This window comes from Mustela nivalis (genome assembly GCF_964662115.1).
Source record: "Mustela nivalis genome assembly, chromosome: 4".
Taxonomy (NCBI): Eukaryota; Metazoa; Chordata; class Mammalia; order Carnivora; family Mustelidae; genus Mustela; species Mustela nivalis.
Window position 1 is genome coordinate 81,676,288 of NC_139023.1, and position 17,362 is coordinate 81,693,649.

Here is a 17,362-nt window from a genome sequence, read left to right on the forward strand (position 1 = left end):
GGTAAGTTTACTTTTTTTTTTTTTTTTTTAATTAACACAATCTGGTGAATCTGCACATTAGTTCTTTTGGTCTTGAGGAAAATCCGTGTTTTGGTCCAAAATTTTCTAAACTGTTTTCAAAGTTCTTCACGAAATCATTGGTTTCCTAGGATTCTGCCTATAAGAATAGTCCCAGAATTAAGTTATTTTACTCTCACAAAATGGTCCAAATGTACTTCTATGTCCTTTGTCTCATTTGCCAATATCTTTCCTTTTATTTCCAAACCCAGTTTCTATAGCAGCCTCTGCCCAGCATTCCCATTCTCAGTCATATAGTTAGCTCTAGATTTTTAATTGCTTATAACATTTACTAGCATAAATCTAATTATATCCAAGAATTATATCTAATTATACAGCATTCAGGTAAGATGGACTGTCAGAATGCTGTTTTCCCTGCGATCACACATATTTGCAGGGGAAAGAAATCTGGCTCTTGTTGCAGATACTGAGTACTATTCTGCTAAAGCCTCCCTTCTTTCTGCCTTACTTTATTTGGTTTATAATAGAACGAAGGAAGAATATACACTCAATCCAAGTTTGGATACATTAATCAAATGTGACACATGCATTCTGTATTCAGAATAAATCTTCTTGGATATATGAAATAATTAACTTTTTAAATAGACTTTTATTGTGAAGTATAAAATACTTGGAAATGATTTGAAAACTTTCCAGTTACAGTGTTAATTCAATAATATTTAGGAGAGAAAGCACCACATTAAAAAATTACATTCATAACAATCTAAAATTCACATGTTAAAATAATAGTAAATACAACATTAGCAAATCATGAAATTCAGAAACTTTTGTAACCACAGATCTAAATCAGGGGTCTCAAACTCAGATGTGTTCAGGGCTAAGTAGGAAACACAAAGTAGTGAAGCAGTCTGATGAAAGAGAGAGTCTAGCAGACTGTGTCAAACTAGAAATGCATGCCCAGTTGAAAGACTTCAAATTCAAACAATTTTGAAGTATTATGCATACTGAATAAACAGCTGTGGGCCACGCTGGCTGGTATTGACTGCAAGTTTACAACTGTGGCCTGAATGAATTTTTAGCAGTTTATGTACCCAATTCTCAAAATGGCAGACAGCACTTTTTAAAATATGTATGTTGTCTCTCTCTATATATAACATTTATTTTATATATATATATATATATATATACCTTACACTATATATAGACATATAAATGTGTATATATAAAGCTTGAATCACTATTTTGGGATAAGTGGATTTAAAATTTTTAAGAAAAGGTACGTTGCACCTTGATCAATTTAGGAAGTTGTGTGGATAATATTCATTAAAACATCTGGTTAAGAGATGAAATTTTTAAAACTTCCTTTCACATTTATTTGGGAAAAACTAGTTATGCCTAAAAGTTAATTAAAATTAAATAACATTTCATTCTTTTACTAACAGAAAGTCCTATACCACAGTACATTATTGCTTAGTAAGAAATATTTAGGTAAAAAAATAAATGTTGGTTTTACTAAGGTATAATTCAGAAAGCATTCAATCATATTGCCTCCTATATACTAAGAAAATTCTTGTAATTCATTTGACAATAAGTCTTATTTTATCTTTAAAGGGTATTTTGTTTAAGAATTTTAGTACATTTTATACTTCAGTTAAAAGTAAAGGTTCTAGTCTGAAGATATAAAATGGCTATAGGCCAAATGGCTGTAACCAAATTGATTTGGTTTGCTATGCCAAAGCAGTTTTACAGAATTTACAGTTTTGTATACCATCAATGACTTCACATTAATGAATTTTTAAAATAGTTTTTTAATAGCTAAACTGATGGAGATATTAGTAATAAATAAATTCTTCTAAAAGACTATGAAGGCACATTATAATTCAAATATCCTTGCTAGACCAAGAATACATATTTTAAAATAATCCATAGACAACACAGATTTCAAACAAATAAAATGCAAATACATTTATTCCAAACCTTGATACAATTCCCAAAAATATATTCTACTTTTTTCAAACATTTTAAATCTTAGCTTGAGAAGTTTAACATAAAAAGCACCAAATCTAATCATATAACCTTCCACTTAAAAAAGTTAGCAGTTATTATATCTTTTCTGTAAAATGAAGTTATATGGAACAAATCAATTTCATTTGTGGTCTTTAATTTCTGAAATTAAAAAGCCAAAGCTATCAAGTATATCTGACTAAAGTTGGATGTTTAGCAAACCCACAGAATGTAAGAAAATGTTAAGACACAGTATCAAGTAATGCAATAGGTCTTTCATCATTTCCATTTTTCATGAATTGAAACTTCTTAAGTAGGGGACATACATTTGGCATAATTTTCTAACCTCATATTTGGTAAAGTTTTAAAGTTCAGCCAAGTCATATGCATCTTACCTGCATTCCTACATTTGTTTTAATTATTAAAACTACCTAAATATGAAGCAATCAGGATTTTTTTAAGAATTAAAAGTTAACACTGATTTTATACATCATTAAATATTTCCATGGCAGAAATTAAAGTTGAAGATAAGAAAGAAACATGTTCTCAAATCAATAGTAGAACTATCATTTAAGTATACAATACATGCTGATGTATTACAAACTTAGCTTGATTTAGCAGTTCTTTAAAAACCAATAAGGTTTCTATGAATAAATTTATTTTAATTAATAAATTATTCACAATTAAAATTTACGGTTTTCATAAATAGTAACAACAGACAAAATATTGCATATATGGGGTTCCCACAAAACAGTAACAAAATACTTCAACATTGTTTCATCCAAATATTGGTTTAAAATTATTCACATGTATTTAAAGATCACTGTTGACTGATATAACAATGAATTCCAGACTAAACTGATAGTAGTTAGATATATAGTGCTGTCTGCTTATTCTTATCATCAAAAGATGAAAAACTCCTTTTGTAGGAAACATGATGGCCATTCTGGTTACATAGAATGATCCAATTAGTTAGCATATTTATGGAGGAAGCGTTCAAATGCATCATAGATGGCTTGTCTAAAATTGAAGATGAAAGAAAAACTGTTAAGTAATGAGCAAAAGAGGAAGACGGACACTACTTTTATTATGTTATTTCCAAAGTTACCTGTGGCTTGCAACCTGACTTCCTCTCCAAATAGCTTTGAAAGAGGCAGTTACCTGAGGGTGGTGGTTGGATCCATGTAACTTCACCACAGCTGCAGAAAACCTCAAATGTGCTTTCAACTGATGATGAATTCGGAAGTACCTTTTCTATGATGTACTTTTTTGCGCCTTCGAACTTACATAATATATGCATTTATATAATATATATATATATGCAATATAAAATATGTATGTATGTATGTCACTTGTTGAAAATTAACTGGCTATGTAACTTTTCATAATGTAGTATTTATTCAACCTGTTTCATAAATTATGATAAGGATGCTTTTTGTCCAGAAAAACACATGTTCTTAGCAACTGAACTAAAAGCAGAAGCCTTAGTTTCTAATATTCCCTTCACAGGGTGTTTTAGTATTTTAACTGGACATTTAAGGTGACATATAAAAGTTAAACTAAATAAGTGACAACATACAAAGAATTATTTCTTGGATTAAAAAGAGCTAAAACATGTCAAACATGAAGTAATACAATTCTTTGTTATCTAGTGATGCAGCTGGCAGTTTTGAAACACAGCATGCACAGGGCACTTATCTAAGCACTTTATGTGAACTAATTTATTTAACCATTAATGATAAACATATCCCAAAGATACCTTTTGCCATCAAATTTGAATAGAAGTAGAAATAATATAGGCTATCAAAAACTAGAGATACGGCATAAAATTTTTATAATTTCTAGTAAGTACTGGAGTCATATAAGGTTATTAACATTAAAACCAATATTTTCACTTCTCACGTAAGGTTCAATATTCATGTGCTACTGAAAAACAGTGCTGGACTCTTCCATAGATGATCATGCCATATGAAAGAAGAAAGTGGAGTGAAAAATTCAAGATGAACCAAAGCAAATTTTACAAACCCCGGTATTCCTCCCTCCACCCTAAATATGCCTGGCTATTACTACTTGAAGAGGGTAAAAACACACAATAAAATGTGCCTATCATATGCTACTTCCCTAGTTCTGTAAAAGAAAAAAGAAGAGGATGGTATAGGAAAAAGTATCACAACGTGAGAATTGAGGGAGGAAGGTAAGAAATAAGAAGACTAAAACATATAATAAAAATACCCAATCTTCTCTATTTATTGAGGTCAAAAAAAAATTCCAAAAAACAAGCAAATAAACAGATACCTGTTTAGACCAATCATCTTACCTGAAGAGTCCTTGTTTAAAAAGATAAGCACTAATATGACCCCCCTCTAGATAACGGATTTCACAACCAGGCCAAATTTCTTGTAGACTTCGAACTCCTGTTCGTGGAATATAAGCATCTTCTTTGGCTTGAACCACTATAATGAGGCTTGGGTCAACTGGAACTAGGGATAGAATTTTAAAAAATAAAACATATATACCCTTAAAAAGCTCTTAAGATTTTTATATAAATACTATTAATCCTATTAGAAAATGAAATACCCCTGATAGTACACTAAATGAAACATCTGTCAAACTAATTTTTTTAAAAAAAAAGATTTTATATTTATTTATTTGAAAGAGAGAGAAAGCACAGACTAGGAATGAGTGGGGGTGGGGAAAGAAGGAAAGGGAGCAGCACACCTCCTCCTGAGCAGGGAGCCAGACCTGGTGCTGAATCCCAGGACCCTGAGATCATGACCTGAGCTGAAGGCAGCTGCATAACCAACTGAGTCACCCAGGAGCCCCTAAAAACTTCATGATTAAGTTAAAAACCAACTATAATACAATGTAATATAATATTTATCTCTAAAACAAAAAGATGAACATTCTAAAAAAGACACAAAATCCAACATATATTTTAAAATTTAAATTCAATTAATTAACCTATAATGTATTATTTGTTTCAGGGGTACAGGTCTGTGATTCATCACTCTTATATAATACCCAGTGCTCAGTACAACGCATGCCCTCCCCAATATCCATCACCCTGTTACCCAATCCCCCATTCCCCACAAAATCCAATATATTTTTAAACTAATAAGATGGTTTTAGATTATCATGGATAAAATATGAAGCATTTAAATAACTCACTTAGCCTGGAAAATATATTCTGGTGCCAACAATAAACATACTCTTGAAATATGAAATTATTTTATAAAGCATCTTTAAAAAAATATTTCACAAATATTTACAGATCAGCAAACATTCTTAATTTCATATAAAAATTGGTACCTGAGAAATTTCCCACATGAGTACATTCATCCATGACTCCTTTCATGAATATTAAAGACTCTTTCTGAAGATTGTTTCTTCTGTGTTCTTTACTGAGTAGATGGTATGACTGAGGATTGCAACTCGTGTAATTACTTTTGTTGGTTGAAAGCGTTTGATTGAAGCACTCCATCTTAGAGGTATCTTGCAGTAAGAGTCTTTCTGATGTGGCACTGACAGATGTTTTACTAGATTTATGGCACTCACTAGGTTTTGGGGATACAACTTGGTTTGTCATATCTAAATTTAAAGTTCCAGAAACCACATTAAGGTTAGTTAGCTTGTCTGCACTGATAGGGAAGCGTTTCACAAACTCTTGTCCCATTTTGAAAGAATCTGTCTAAATAAATAAAAGAAAATATCATTTATTATAAAATGCATTTTATTTAACAACCTTGTTAAAGACAAAACACAAATTTCATCAGTGAATTAATGAACAAATAAAATGTAGTACATACATACAATGGATTATCATTTAGTCTTTTTTTTTAAAATATTCTCCTTTATTTTCTTCTAAATGCTTTTTAATTTTTTTTAAATATTTATTCTATTTATTTGAGAGAGAGAGACACCGTGAGAGAGGAAACACAAGCAGGGGCAGTGGGAGAGGGAAAAGCAGGCTTCCTATTGAGCAGGGAGCCAGATGCAGGGCTCAATCCCTGGACCCTGGGATCACGACCTGAGCTGAAGGCAGATGCCCAACAACTGAGCCACCCAGGTGCCCTGATTATCATTTCGTCTTAAAAGGAATGAAATTCTGATATATTCTTCAACATGAATGAGCCTTGAAGACACTATGCTAAATGAATAAGCTAGATACAAACAACAAATATTGTATGATTCCAAATTTTATGAGGTAATCTAGAGTAGTCGATTCATAGAGAATAGAGAATTGAGTGGGGACTGCCAGGGGCTGGAAGGAAGGGGAATGAAGAATCATCGTTTAATGGGTACAGAGTTTCAGTTTAGTAAAATGAAAAGTGCTGGAGATGGATGGTGGTGATGGAGAGAGGCAATGGTTGCACAACAATGTGAATGCACTTAATAACACCACTGAACTGTACACCTCAACATGGGTGAAACTGTACATTTTATGTTGCATATATGTTACAACTTAAACAATAACAAAGAAAAAAGAGATGTCAAGAATTATCTGAGGACTAGATAAATAAAAGACATACTATATTGCTAAATGTCTCCTCTTAAACACTAAAGGGTATCATTTAGTCTACACCATATGCTTAATGCCAAAGTTTTGAAATCATGATCTGCCTGAATCTTAGAACTTCCAAAAGCCTTATGAGTGTATCCTGGCAAGTAATACATCAACCACATCCACCCCCTTTCTTAGGCTGAACTAAGAAGAATTTAAAATTATCAAGGAAAAAATAATTGCCTATTAAAATCTCAAAAGTATATACTTAGTTTAAGGACTTGTAAGTACAATATAATTTAAATAAAATAAACTTTATTAAATACTAAGGGCAGAGTCAAAAGAAAAAAATGACAATATGGGAAAATGTATTTGTAACTTATATGACAAAGCTAACTGCTTTTATTAAGAGCTAGAAGTGAACACACAGCCCAAAGCCACAAGAGAAGAAGTGAGCAAGCGACATGTAAATAAAGGTCACAGACATTGAAATATATAGCTCTTGAACTTAAAAACATATCAAATTTTACTTAAAATTAAGTAAATAAAAACAATACTAATTTCATCATCAGGTTAACAAAACAAAACCCTTAAGTTTGCTAACACACTCAATTTGGGAAATTATGGAGAAATAGATGCATATGTTCCTACTGCTAGTATAGACAGACGCAAGCAGAAGTAGACAAAATCTAATATTACAAATGTAACAACATCTCTAGGAATTTACATTTGTGAAATGACAAATGTACAAATTTATTCATTGCAGCACTGTTTGTTACAAGGAAAAAAATGAGAAATCATATCAACAGGGTACTGGTTAATAAATCATGGTACATCGCCCATATAATTGATTATTATGCAGCAGCAAAAAAGAAAAAAGAAACATTTGTGTATAGTCCCTTAAAAAAGGTAAGAAAAAAGCTCTTATTTCTACTGGTTTGAAAAATTCCTTGAAATATTAATAAATAATGACTTATTTATTGAGGGAGATAGGACTTAGGCAAATTGAGAATAAGGGTAGGATGTGTTTCATGATATGCCTTTTTATACTTCATGATGCTTGAACTACATGGCCATATAATCTATTTAAAAAATTGAAGAATGACTCTCTCTACCTGCCTTTCTGCCTAAAATTGGTTGAAGCCAAGGCAAAAAAGGAACCCAACAACCTGGCTAGTAGAACAAATCACTGAAGTCATCCAGATCAAATATATATATAAGAGGGAATGGAAAAGGAAGTTTGGAAACATTGAGAAATATAAGATTAAGCAAACTAGAATTACTCAGAGGGCTACACCATCAACTTTAACTGCTTTTGATTGGAAAACTGTTTTTATAACAAAAAGGAAGGAAGCCATCTTGACATTTCTTGACTATGCATGACTGTGAACTAGTTCTGGGACAAAAAACCTTTCTTTTTTTAAAGATTTTTTTTTTAAATTTATTTGACAAGAGAGAGAAAGGGAGCACAAGCAGGAGGAGCAGCAGAGGGAGAGGGAGAAGAAGGCTCCCTGTTAAGAAGGGAGCCTGATGCGGGGCTCAATCCCAGGACAGTTAGATCATGACCTGAGCTGAAAGCAGATGCTTAACCAACAGGCGCCCCAGGACAAAAAAACTTCTATACAACCTCATGCACAAAGAAAGTGCAGGGTAAGACCACACTGCCATTTCAGACAACCAAAATTTTTGATTCTCCCTTCAAAAAATTTTCATATTGAGTTTTCTCATAAGCTCTCAAATATAGGCATCTTTTGGCTTATATGTACAGGGGAGCACAAGGAACTAACTAGCAGGTAGAGGTATTTTGTAACAAAGTTCTTAGGCACATAATAACCCTTTGAGATTATGCAAGACAGACTTACTTTACAAGAGTGAGATTTATAGTGGTATAATTACAAAAGTCCTAATTGATAGTGGAGAGTCTCGTTTCCTTTCTGAGATTTCTTGAGATTCTCAGTGACTTCCAAACAGAATGTGTAAAATTAAAAATTCACAAAAAGAAAAAAATCATTAAAGGAACTGGTCACCTTAGGAAACTAACAGGGAACCAATTAAATTTTCTGAAAACTGGTAGGTTACAGTAAAGAATCAAGCATTTATCTTGCCTTTCCTAGATGAATTGAACTACTAGGTACAATAATAGATAAGTGCTTTTTTATATAAGCATTCAAACGAATAAATAAAAAAATGATAGAATATCAGCATTTTGAAGCTCTCCACTATTAAGAGACATAGGTATTAAACATGAATGGAGGCTTACACCACAAAATAGAGACTAGACATTATGTGCTTCCTGTACTCCTACTAAAGGAATAAAAACTGAATGGAGACTCTAGACCCAGCTGCCAACTTTCAGGCAATATAGAGCATGGGTGAACATGCTAAACTGTACCATGAGAATGCATTCAGAAATAGCTACACTTGGGACGCCTGGGTGGTTCAGGTGGTTAAGCGTCAGCCTTCCACTCAGATCATAGATCCTGGGATCAAGTTCCACATCAGGCTCCTTGCTCAGCAGGGAGCCTGCTTCTCCCTCTGCCAGCCCCTCCCCCTGCTTGTGTGCTCTCTCTCTCTCTCTCTTTCTCTCACTCTGACAAATAAATTAAAATCTTAAAAAAAAAAGAGCTAGAATGTGAGAAACTCTACAAATAAATAGCCTAAATTCATCAATTGATAAATTACAAGGAAAGGGAAAGGAATAAAACTTACAGATTAAAATATACTTCAAAGCACATAAAAGAATTGTGTCTAATGACACACATTGGGACAATAAAATTATTGTAAAGACAGAGGAAGTAATTACTATAAAAATCAGGATAATGATTAATAGTTGGGGGAGAAGGGCTTTTTAATTAGAACACCTGGAAGTGGTTTCTGGGTTGGGTGGTCCTTTTTAAAAAATTTTTTTAAATTTTTAAAATTTTTTTTCACTCTTCCCCTGATGATCCTCTGTTTTGTTTCTTAAGTACACATACAAGATTATAATTGTCTTTCTCTGATTGACTTATTTCACTTAGCATAATACCCTCCCTTAGCATAATACCCTCTAGTACGAGGGGTTATAGCTCAGTGGTAGAGCATTTGACTGCATAATACCCTCTAGTTCCATCCACATTGTTGTAAATGAAAAGATTTCTTTTCTTTTTTTTTTTTTTTTTTTGATGGCTGAGTATTATTCTATTCCCTCTTCTTTATCCATTCATCTGTCGATGGACATCTGAGCTCTTTGAGTAGTTTAGAAATTGTGGACACAGCTGCTATAAACATTGGGGTGCAGGTGCCCCTTCAGATCACTACATTTGTATCTTTGAGGTAAATAACCAGTAGTGCAATTCCTGGATTGTACGGTAGCTCTATTTTTAACTTTTTGAGGAACCTCCATACTGTTTTCCGGAGTGACTGTACCAGCTTGCATTCCCACCAACAGTATAAGAGGGCTCCCCTTTTTCCACATCCTCACTAGCATTTGTCATTTCCTGACTTAATTTTAGCCATTCTGACTGGTGTAGGTGGTATCTAATTGAGGTTTTGATTTGTATTTCCCTGATGTCAAGTGATATTGAGCATTTTTTCATCTATCTGTTGGCCATCTGTATGTCTTCTTTGGAGAAATGTCTGCCCATTTCTTGATTGGATTATTTGTTCTTCGGTATTGAGTTTGGTAAATTCTTTATAGATTTTGGATACTAGCCCTTTATCTGATAAGACATTTGAAAATGTCTTCTCCCATTCTGTCCATTGTTTTTTGTTTTGTCGACTATTTCCTTTGCTGTGCAAAAGCTTTTTATCTTGACAAAGTCCCAATAGTTCATTTTGGCCTTTGTTTACCTTGCCTTTAGAGATATATCCAGCAAGAAGTTGCTGTGGCCAAGGTCACAGAGGTTGTTCCCTGCATTCTCCTCTAGGATCTTGATGGATTCCTGTCTCACATTTAGGTCTTTCATCTACTTTGAGTCTATTTTTGTGTATGGGGTAAAGAAATGGTCCAGTCTCATTCTTCTGCATGTGGCTTTCCAATTTTCCTACACCATTTGTTGAAAAGGCTGTCTTTCCATTGGACATACTTTCCTGCTTTATCAAAGAAAGATTAGTGCACCATAGAGTGGAGGCTCCATTTCTGGGCTTTCTATACCATGCCATTGGTCTACGTGTCTGTTTTTGTGCCAGTACCATATGTCTTGATGATTATAGCTTTGTAATACAGCTTGAAGTCTGGAATTGAGATGTGACCAGCTTTGGTTTTCTTTTTCAACATTCCTTTTGCTGTTTGGGGTCTTCTCTGGTTCCATACACTTTTTAGGATTATTTGTTCCAGCTCTGTGAAAAAAAGTTGATGGCATTTTGAAAGGAATTCATTGCATGTATAGATTGCTCTAGGTAGCACAGATATTTTAACAATAATTGTTCTTCCAATCTGTGAGCACAGAATATTTTCCCATTTCTTTGTATCTTCTTCAGTTTCTTTCATGAGTACTCTATAGTCTTCTGAGCACAAATCCTTCGCCTCTTTGGTTAGCTTTATTCCTATGTATCTTATGGGCTTTGGTGCAATTGTAAATGGGATCAACTCCTTAATTTCTCTTTTTTCTGTTTCATTGTTAGTGTATAGAAATGCAACTGATTTCTGGCTTTAGGTTTTATTTGCTGTTCTTTCTCCATCTCCTTTAAATTTAAGGTTAGGTTGTGTATTTGAGACCTTTCTTATTGCTGAGAAAGGTTTGTATTGCTAGATACTTCCCTCTTAGGACTGCCTTCGCTGCAACCCAAAGGTTTTGAACAAATGTGTTTTCATTTTCATTTTTTTCCATGAATTTTTAAAATTCTTTTAATTTCCTGGTTGACCCATTCATTCTTACTAGGATGCTCTTTAGCCTCCATACATCTGCATTCTTTCCAAATTTCCTCTTATAAGTGAGTTCCAGTTTCAAAGCATTGTGGTCTGAAAATATGCAGAGAATGATCCCAACTTTTGGTACCAGATGAGACCTGATTTGTGACCCAGTATGTGATCTATTCTGGAGAATGTCCTATACATGTACTCAAGAAGAATATATACTTTGTTGCTTTAGGTGGAATGCTCTGAATATATCTGTTAAGTCTATCCGGTCCAGTGTGTCATTCAAAGCCCTTATTTCCTTGTTGATTTTCTCAGGGAGAGGGTGTTAAAGTCCCCTCCTATTATTGTATTATTATTCAAGTGTTTCTTTTTGTTATTAATTGGCTTATATTGGCTGCTTCCATGTTATGGGCATAAATATTTACAATTGTTAGATCTTCTTGTTGGAGAGACTCTTTAATTATGATAAAGTGTCCTTCCTAATCTCTTATTACTGTCTTTGGTTTAAAATCTAATTTGTCTGATTTAAGGACTGCCACCTCAGCTTTCTTTTGATGTCCATTAGCATGATAAATAGTCTTCCATCCGCTCATTTTAAATCTGGAGGTGTTTTGGGGTCTAAAATGAGTCTCTTGCAAACAGTGTACTAAGGAGTCTTGCTTTTTTTAATTCAATCTGATACCCTGTGTCTTTTGATTGGGGACATTTAGACCATTTACATTCAGAGTAACTACTGAAAGATACGAATTTAGTACCATTATATTAGCTGTAAAGTCACTATTTCTGTATATTGTCTCTGTTTCTTCCTGGTCTATGTTACTTTTGGGCTGTCTCTTAGCTTTAAGGATCCCTTTAAGTGAAGATCACAAATTCTTTTAGTTTCTGTTTGTCCTGGAAGCTTTTTATCACTTCGTCTATTTTGACCGACAGTATAGCTGGATCAAGTATTCTTGGCTGCATATTTTTCTCATTCAGTACCCTGAAAACATCAAGCCAGTCCTTTCTGGCCTGCCAGGTCTCTGCAGATAGGGCTGCTGCCAATCTGATGTTTCTGCCCTCTTATTCCAAGCTACTTTCAGGATTTTCTCTTCATCTCTGAGATTTGCAAGTTTCACTATTATATGTTGGGCATATATTGATTTTTGAGGGGAATTCTCTGTACCTCCTATATTTCGATGCCTGTTTCCTTCCCCAAATTGGAGTTCTCCACTATAATTTGCTCCAATATATGTTCTACACACCCTCCTCTCTCTCTCTTCTTCTGGGATACCAATTATTCTAGTATTATTTCACTTTATGTTATCACATATCCCTCAAATTCTCCCCTTGTGATCTAGTAGTTGTTTATCTCTCTTTTTCTCAGCCTTTTTATTCTCCATTGTTTGGTCTTCTATGTCACTAATTCTCTCTTCTGGAGCTCATTTATCTCAGCAGTTAAAGCCTCCATTTTTTTTTTTTTTTTTTAAAGATTTTATTTATTTATTTGACAGACAGAGATCACAAGTAGGCAGGGAGGCAGGCAGAGAGAGAGGAGGAAGCAGGCTCCCTGCTGAGCAGAGAGCCCGATGTGGGGCTCGATCCCAGGACCCTGGGATCATGACCTGAGCCGAAAGCAGAGGCCTTAACCCACTGAGCCACCCAGGCGCCCCAAGCCTCCATTTTTTATTGCATCTCATTAATAGTCTTTTTTATTTTGACTTGATTACATTTTAGTTTTTTTAGTTCTCCAGAAAGGGATTCTCTAGTGTTTTCTATGCTTTTTAAAACCCAGGTAGTACTTTTATAATTGTTATTCTGAACTCTAGACCTGACATCTTACCTATATCCATACTGATTAGGTCCGTGGCAGTCAGTGCTGCCTCTTGTTCTCTTATGAAGTTGAGTTTTTCCATCTTGTCATTCTTGCAGAAAGTAGTTGCTTCTCTATTTGTAGAGTTGCAGCTATTCTTTTCTTAGAACTCCAGTTGACTTCACAGGTGTTCAAAATTATTTGATAGCTATCTAGCTGAATTCCTGGGACCAGAAGAAACTAAGGTCTCCAGCTTCTCTGCCATTGTGGACTATCTAGGTGGTCAATTTCTTTTATCTTTTTAAAAAATTTATTTTAAAAATTTTATTAATTTATTTGAGAGAGAGAGAGAGAGAGTGAGTGTGCATAAGCAGGGGGAGTAGCAGAGGAAGAGGGAGAATCAGGCTCCCCACTGAGTAGGGCTCAATCCCAGTACTCTGGGATCACGACCTAAGCCAAAAGCAGACACTTAACTGATTGAGCCACCCAGGTACCCCTGGGTGGTCAATTTTTATTCTATTGGTGCAAGCCATACATTTGCATTGCATGATTTTTTTACATCTATATTTTAAAATGAGGAACCTTAAAAACTAGAAAGCACTACTGCTTTTTAACAAATTTGTGATTCTTTTTAAAAAACGGAGTCATTAAACACCATCAATTTTTCCCCCAATTTATGCAGACATTAAAAATACTTACTCCACAGTATTCAAGCATGTGAATAATTTCTTCTTCATAAACTGTCTGTGTATAATACTGCTTTTCCAGCTCCCTCCAATTAATCGATTTACTTAGAACACCCTGAAATAACAAACTGTGTTAAGATCAAATCATTCCATAAAACATTTTGTCCAGTAATTTTATTATTAGTATGCAGAAAAGAATAAACATAGCAGGCTTGAAGCGTCCTATCTTTAGAAAGCCCTGCTTGCAATGTTGGCTCTTGATTAGAGTCTGGAACCTTGACAAATAAACAGTTCCTAATCCCAATACACAACTTTCTAAATGACAAAGTGGGGCACTCTCCCCAAACTTCTTGTACAATGTAGTTTCTGCTGAACATGTACTTTTCATCTGGAATTTTGGTACATGTGAGGCAGAGAGTGCCTAAGTGACTGACCCCTGATTACCCTGGGCTGCCAGGATCAATTGAGCTTCTCACACGTACTATCACAACACATTGCTGGATGAATTAAACAAATCATGTAAGATTCCAATGGATGGTTATACCTGATTTCCTCTGGATTTTGCCCCATGTGCCTTCTCCCTTTGCTGATTCTTTTGTATTGTATCCTTTTGATATAATAAGTCTTAGTCATGAATCAGATTATATGGTGAGTCCTGTGATACCTTCTAGACAATCAGCAAACCTGGAGGTGGTTTTGAGAACCCCTAAACAATTAATTTTAATTATATATATCTACTTAAATATTAATTGCAATTAAATTACCGTAGTGAAGACCCCAGATGCTGTGGACCAAGACAGACATGGAATCAATGGCATGGGCTTAGGCCAGTTGGATACCGCTAAGGAAGCCATCTGCAAAATGTTTAACAGTCAGTTAGAGAGCTTCTGTTTAAATTTCTATTCATTAAAATGAAAAGATTTATTATTAAGAAGTAGTCTGGGTAGTTCTTAGTGAGATAAGATATGAACACAAAATCTCTAAATACGTGGGGCATCTAGTTCTCTCAGTAGAACACAGGACTCTTAATCTAGGGTTGTAAATTTGAGCCCCATGTTGGGTATAGAGAGTACTTAAAAATAAAATCTTAAAAAAAAATCTCTAAATACTCATGAGAATGTCTAGCAACCTTCTGAAACTGCCCAAATCACAAATTCAATGACATACAACTTCCCCCTTAGAAAATAATAAATGTTGTAAAATTTTAAATCATCTCAAAACCCTTCATAGAGAACTACTTTCTACCGGATAAAAACAGACCAAACAGACTGAAATGTAGATGCTGGGGAGCAGGCTAATGATATTCATTACCTAAATGATTTGCTCAGATACAGCAAAATCACAACTATAAAACCTTAGACATTTGGGGCTAACTGCAAAATGCCAAGAATTTGGTGAACTACAAACAGATTATATAAGTGATATAAAGTAATGTAATGTGTGTGTTTAGAAAAGGGAAAAGTTATTTTTGGCTAAAGGAATAAAAGAAGGCTTCATGAACTGGCTGTCCCTCAGGGGAAATGAAAGATGAGATCTTGTCTTCCATATAAAAAAAAATATGATCAAAGGCAAGATGGTGAAAAAGGAAACAGTGGAAAAGCAGGTAGGAAAACAAGCCAATATACTTTAGTTTGGCTGGTCAATAGGGTACATATAGCCAATGAGGTGGGAGAGATAGGTCTGGAAAGATGGGACAGTATCAGATTAGAGGTCCCTTTTGCTCTGTATATAATGGGAAATTAACAAAGAGGTCTGGGCAAAGGAGCAGCATTGTCCAAGAAGTGATTTAAGGAAGCCAAAATGATAGCAATTTATAGGATTGATTAGAGCAGGTAAAACCTGAGGTAGGGAAACCAGTATAGGAAGTAATTCAAGTGAAAGTTATAGGATCTCAATCTAGGTCATAAAAGTAGAAACACTACTAGGTAGTGTTCAAGTTCATGGTCTAATAGTTCTTACAAATTTTAATCAGTTTTTGAACTTAATTTTATAATTCAAATGACTTACCAAAAACTTGTTTCTTTCTAAATGTACTGAGTGGCTAATATGTCCAGGTAACAAACTAGAGCATATTTCTGAGGCCTCATTGAACCAACTGCTTCATGGAGAGAATAAACTGCTAAACAAGTAATCACAGTGCAGTGAAATAAGCACAAATGAGAGATGAAATATGGTCTGAGTTTAGGCTAAGAGTCAGGAAGAGCTTCTCACAGAAAGTAAGCTCTGGACTGGAACCAGAAGGGCAAACTGCTATTTTGGCTAAGAATGAAAGGGCCCCTGAGGGTTGCTAGCACCTGGCATAGCTACCCCAGTACAACAGCAAGCCTTTGGCAGGTTTTAAATGGGAGAGAACAAAGATGAGATTTAGAAAAAACATTCTAGTAATGGTATGAAGAAAAACTTAGAAGAATATTAATGAGAGAAAAGACAAGTGACAGAGAAACCACTTGAAGGCTGTTTTACTACCCTCTAGAAGACAAAGTAAAACAGGCTGGTGACTGTGGGCATAGGCATAAGAGATAAATTAAAAGTATTTTCCAAATTTGCTATCTTTGCCAATTTAACAGCAAAATAAGGTATTTGCACTTGAGATGTAAAAAGTTAAGTTTTATAAAAATTAGTTTTATTATTTTTATTTTTTAAAAATCAACTAACAAAATATTAAATCCAATATCTGAGCTATAACTGTGAAATAAGTAGTACAATGTCTACATAAATCATACCAAAAAAAAAACCCAACAACATTGTTAACTGGAAAAGCTTGAAACCTATTTCCAAAACTAAAATTAATTCTCTACCTGAAGAGAATTTTTAAAATAACTACATTATGAACATAATCACAATGAAATATCAGTTGAAATTAAAAGGCTTACATGTCCTCCCATGGATATTCCGGTCATTCCTAGAGGTCCATAACCCTCTCTCTCTAGCCAGTGCAAGAGAGCAGCAGATTCTAAAACAAGAGCTCCTCCCATCACAAAAAGGTCAGACACGTTTTTTAAGCTGGACCTTCTACCCTCACAAGACAAAAGAGAAAATTATTTATGCATTTACATTTTAATATAAGCAAATTTACAACAGGTAGCCAGACTTCATGTTTTTCTTTTAAAGAATGAGTTAGCTGAGTAAAACAATGGAATAAATCGATGGAATTAGAGTGCTAACGTTATTCTACAATTAATTAAAATTTATTTTTAAAAGGTATAAATGCTCTCTATCGAATCTTTTTTGAATTTCAATTATTTAGCTATTTTAAAGCCCAGGAAATCATATTTATTTGATAGCATTTAAAGAAACTTAAAAAAAAAAATTCATAGTTGTTCCTCCCGTTACTACAATAGAACTTAAAGCATAAACATTTTTTAAAAGCAATGTAAAAGGATTTAACCTAACACTCATGTATTTCCAAAATCTTCAATATGCTGCTTATTTTTCACAAAATATACAATTTATGAATATAATCAACTAGAAATTTTTTCTGATTTTTGCATGTAGTATAGTTAAAATACATAATATTAGTTTCAGAT

At 34.0% G+C, this 17,362-nt stretch overlaps 1 protein-coding gene across 2 annotated transcripts in view; it reads right to left on the reverse strand.

Moving 5' to 3' along the window:
• Positions 1-647: 647 nt before the first annotated feature.
• The window catches only part of ABHD18 (abhydrolase domain containing 18), a 51,433-nt gene continuing 34,718 nt past the window's right edge, over positions 648-17,362 (reverse strand). For both annotated transcript variants that reach the window (XM_082727573.1, XM_082727574.1), the window contains 6 exons: positions 16,709-16,847; positions 14,600-14,689; positions 13,849-13,950; positions 5,332-5,710; positions 4,340-4,502; positions 648-3,042 (listed from right to left, as the gene is read on the reverse strand). In XM_082727573.1, the coding sequence (XP_082583699.1) occupies positions 2,991-3,042; positions 4,340-4,502; positions 5,332-5,710; positions 13,849-13,950; positions 14,600-14,689; positions 16,709-16,847 (925 nt within the window). In that variant the 3' untranslated portion in view covers positions 648-2,990. The remainder of the gene's footprint in view (positions 3,043-4,339; positions 4,503-5,331; positions 5,711-13,848; positions 13,951-14,599; positions 14,690-16,708; positions 16,848-17,362) is intronic.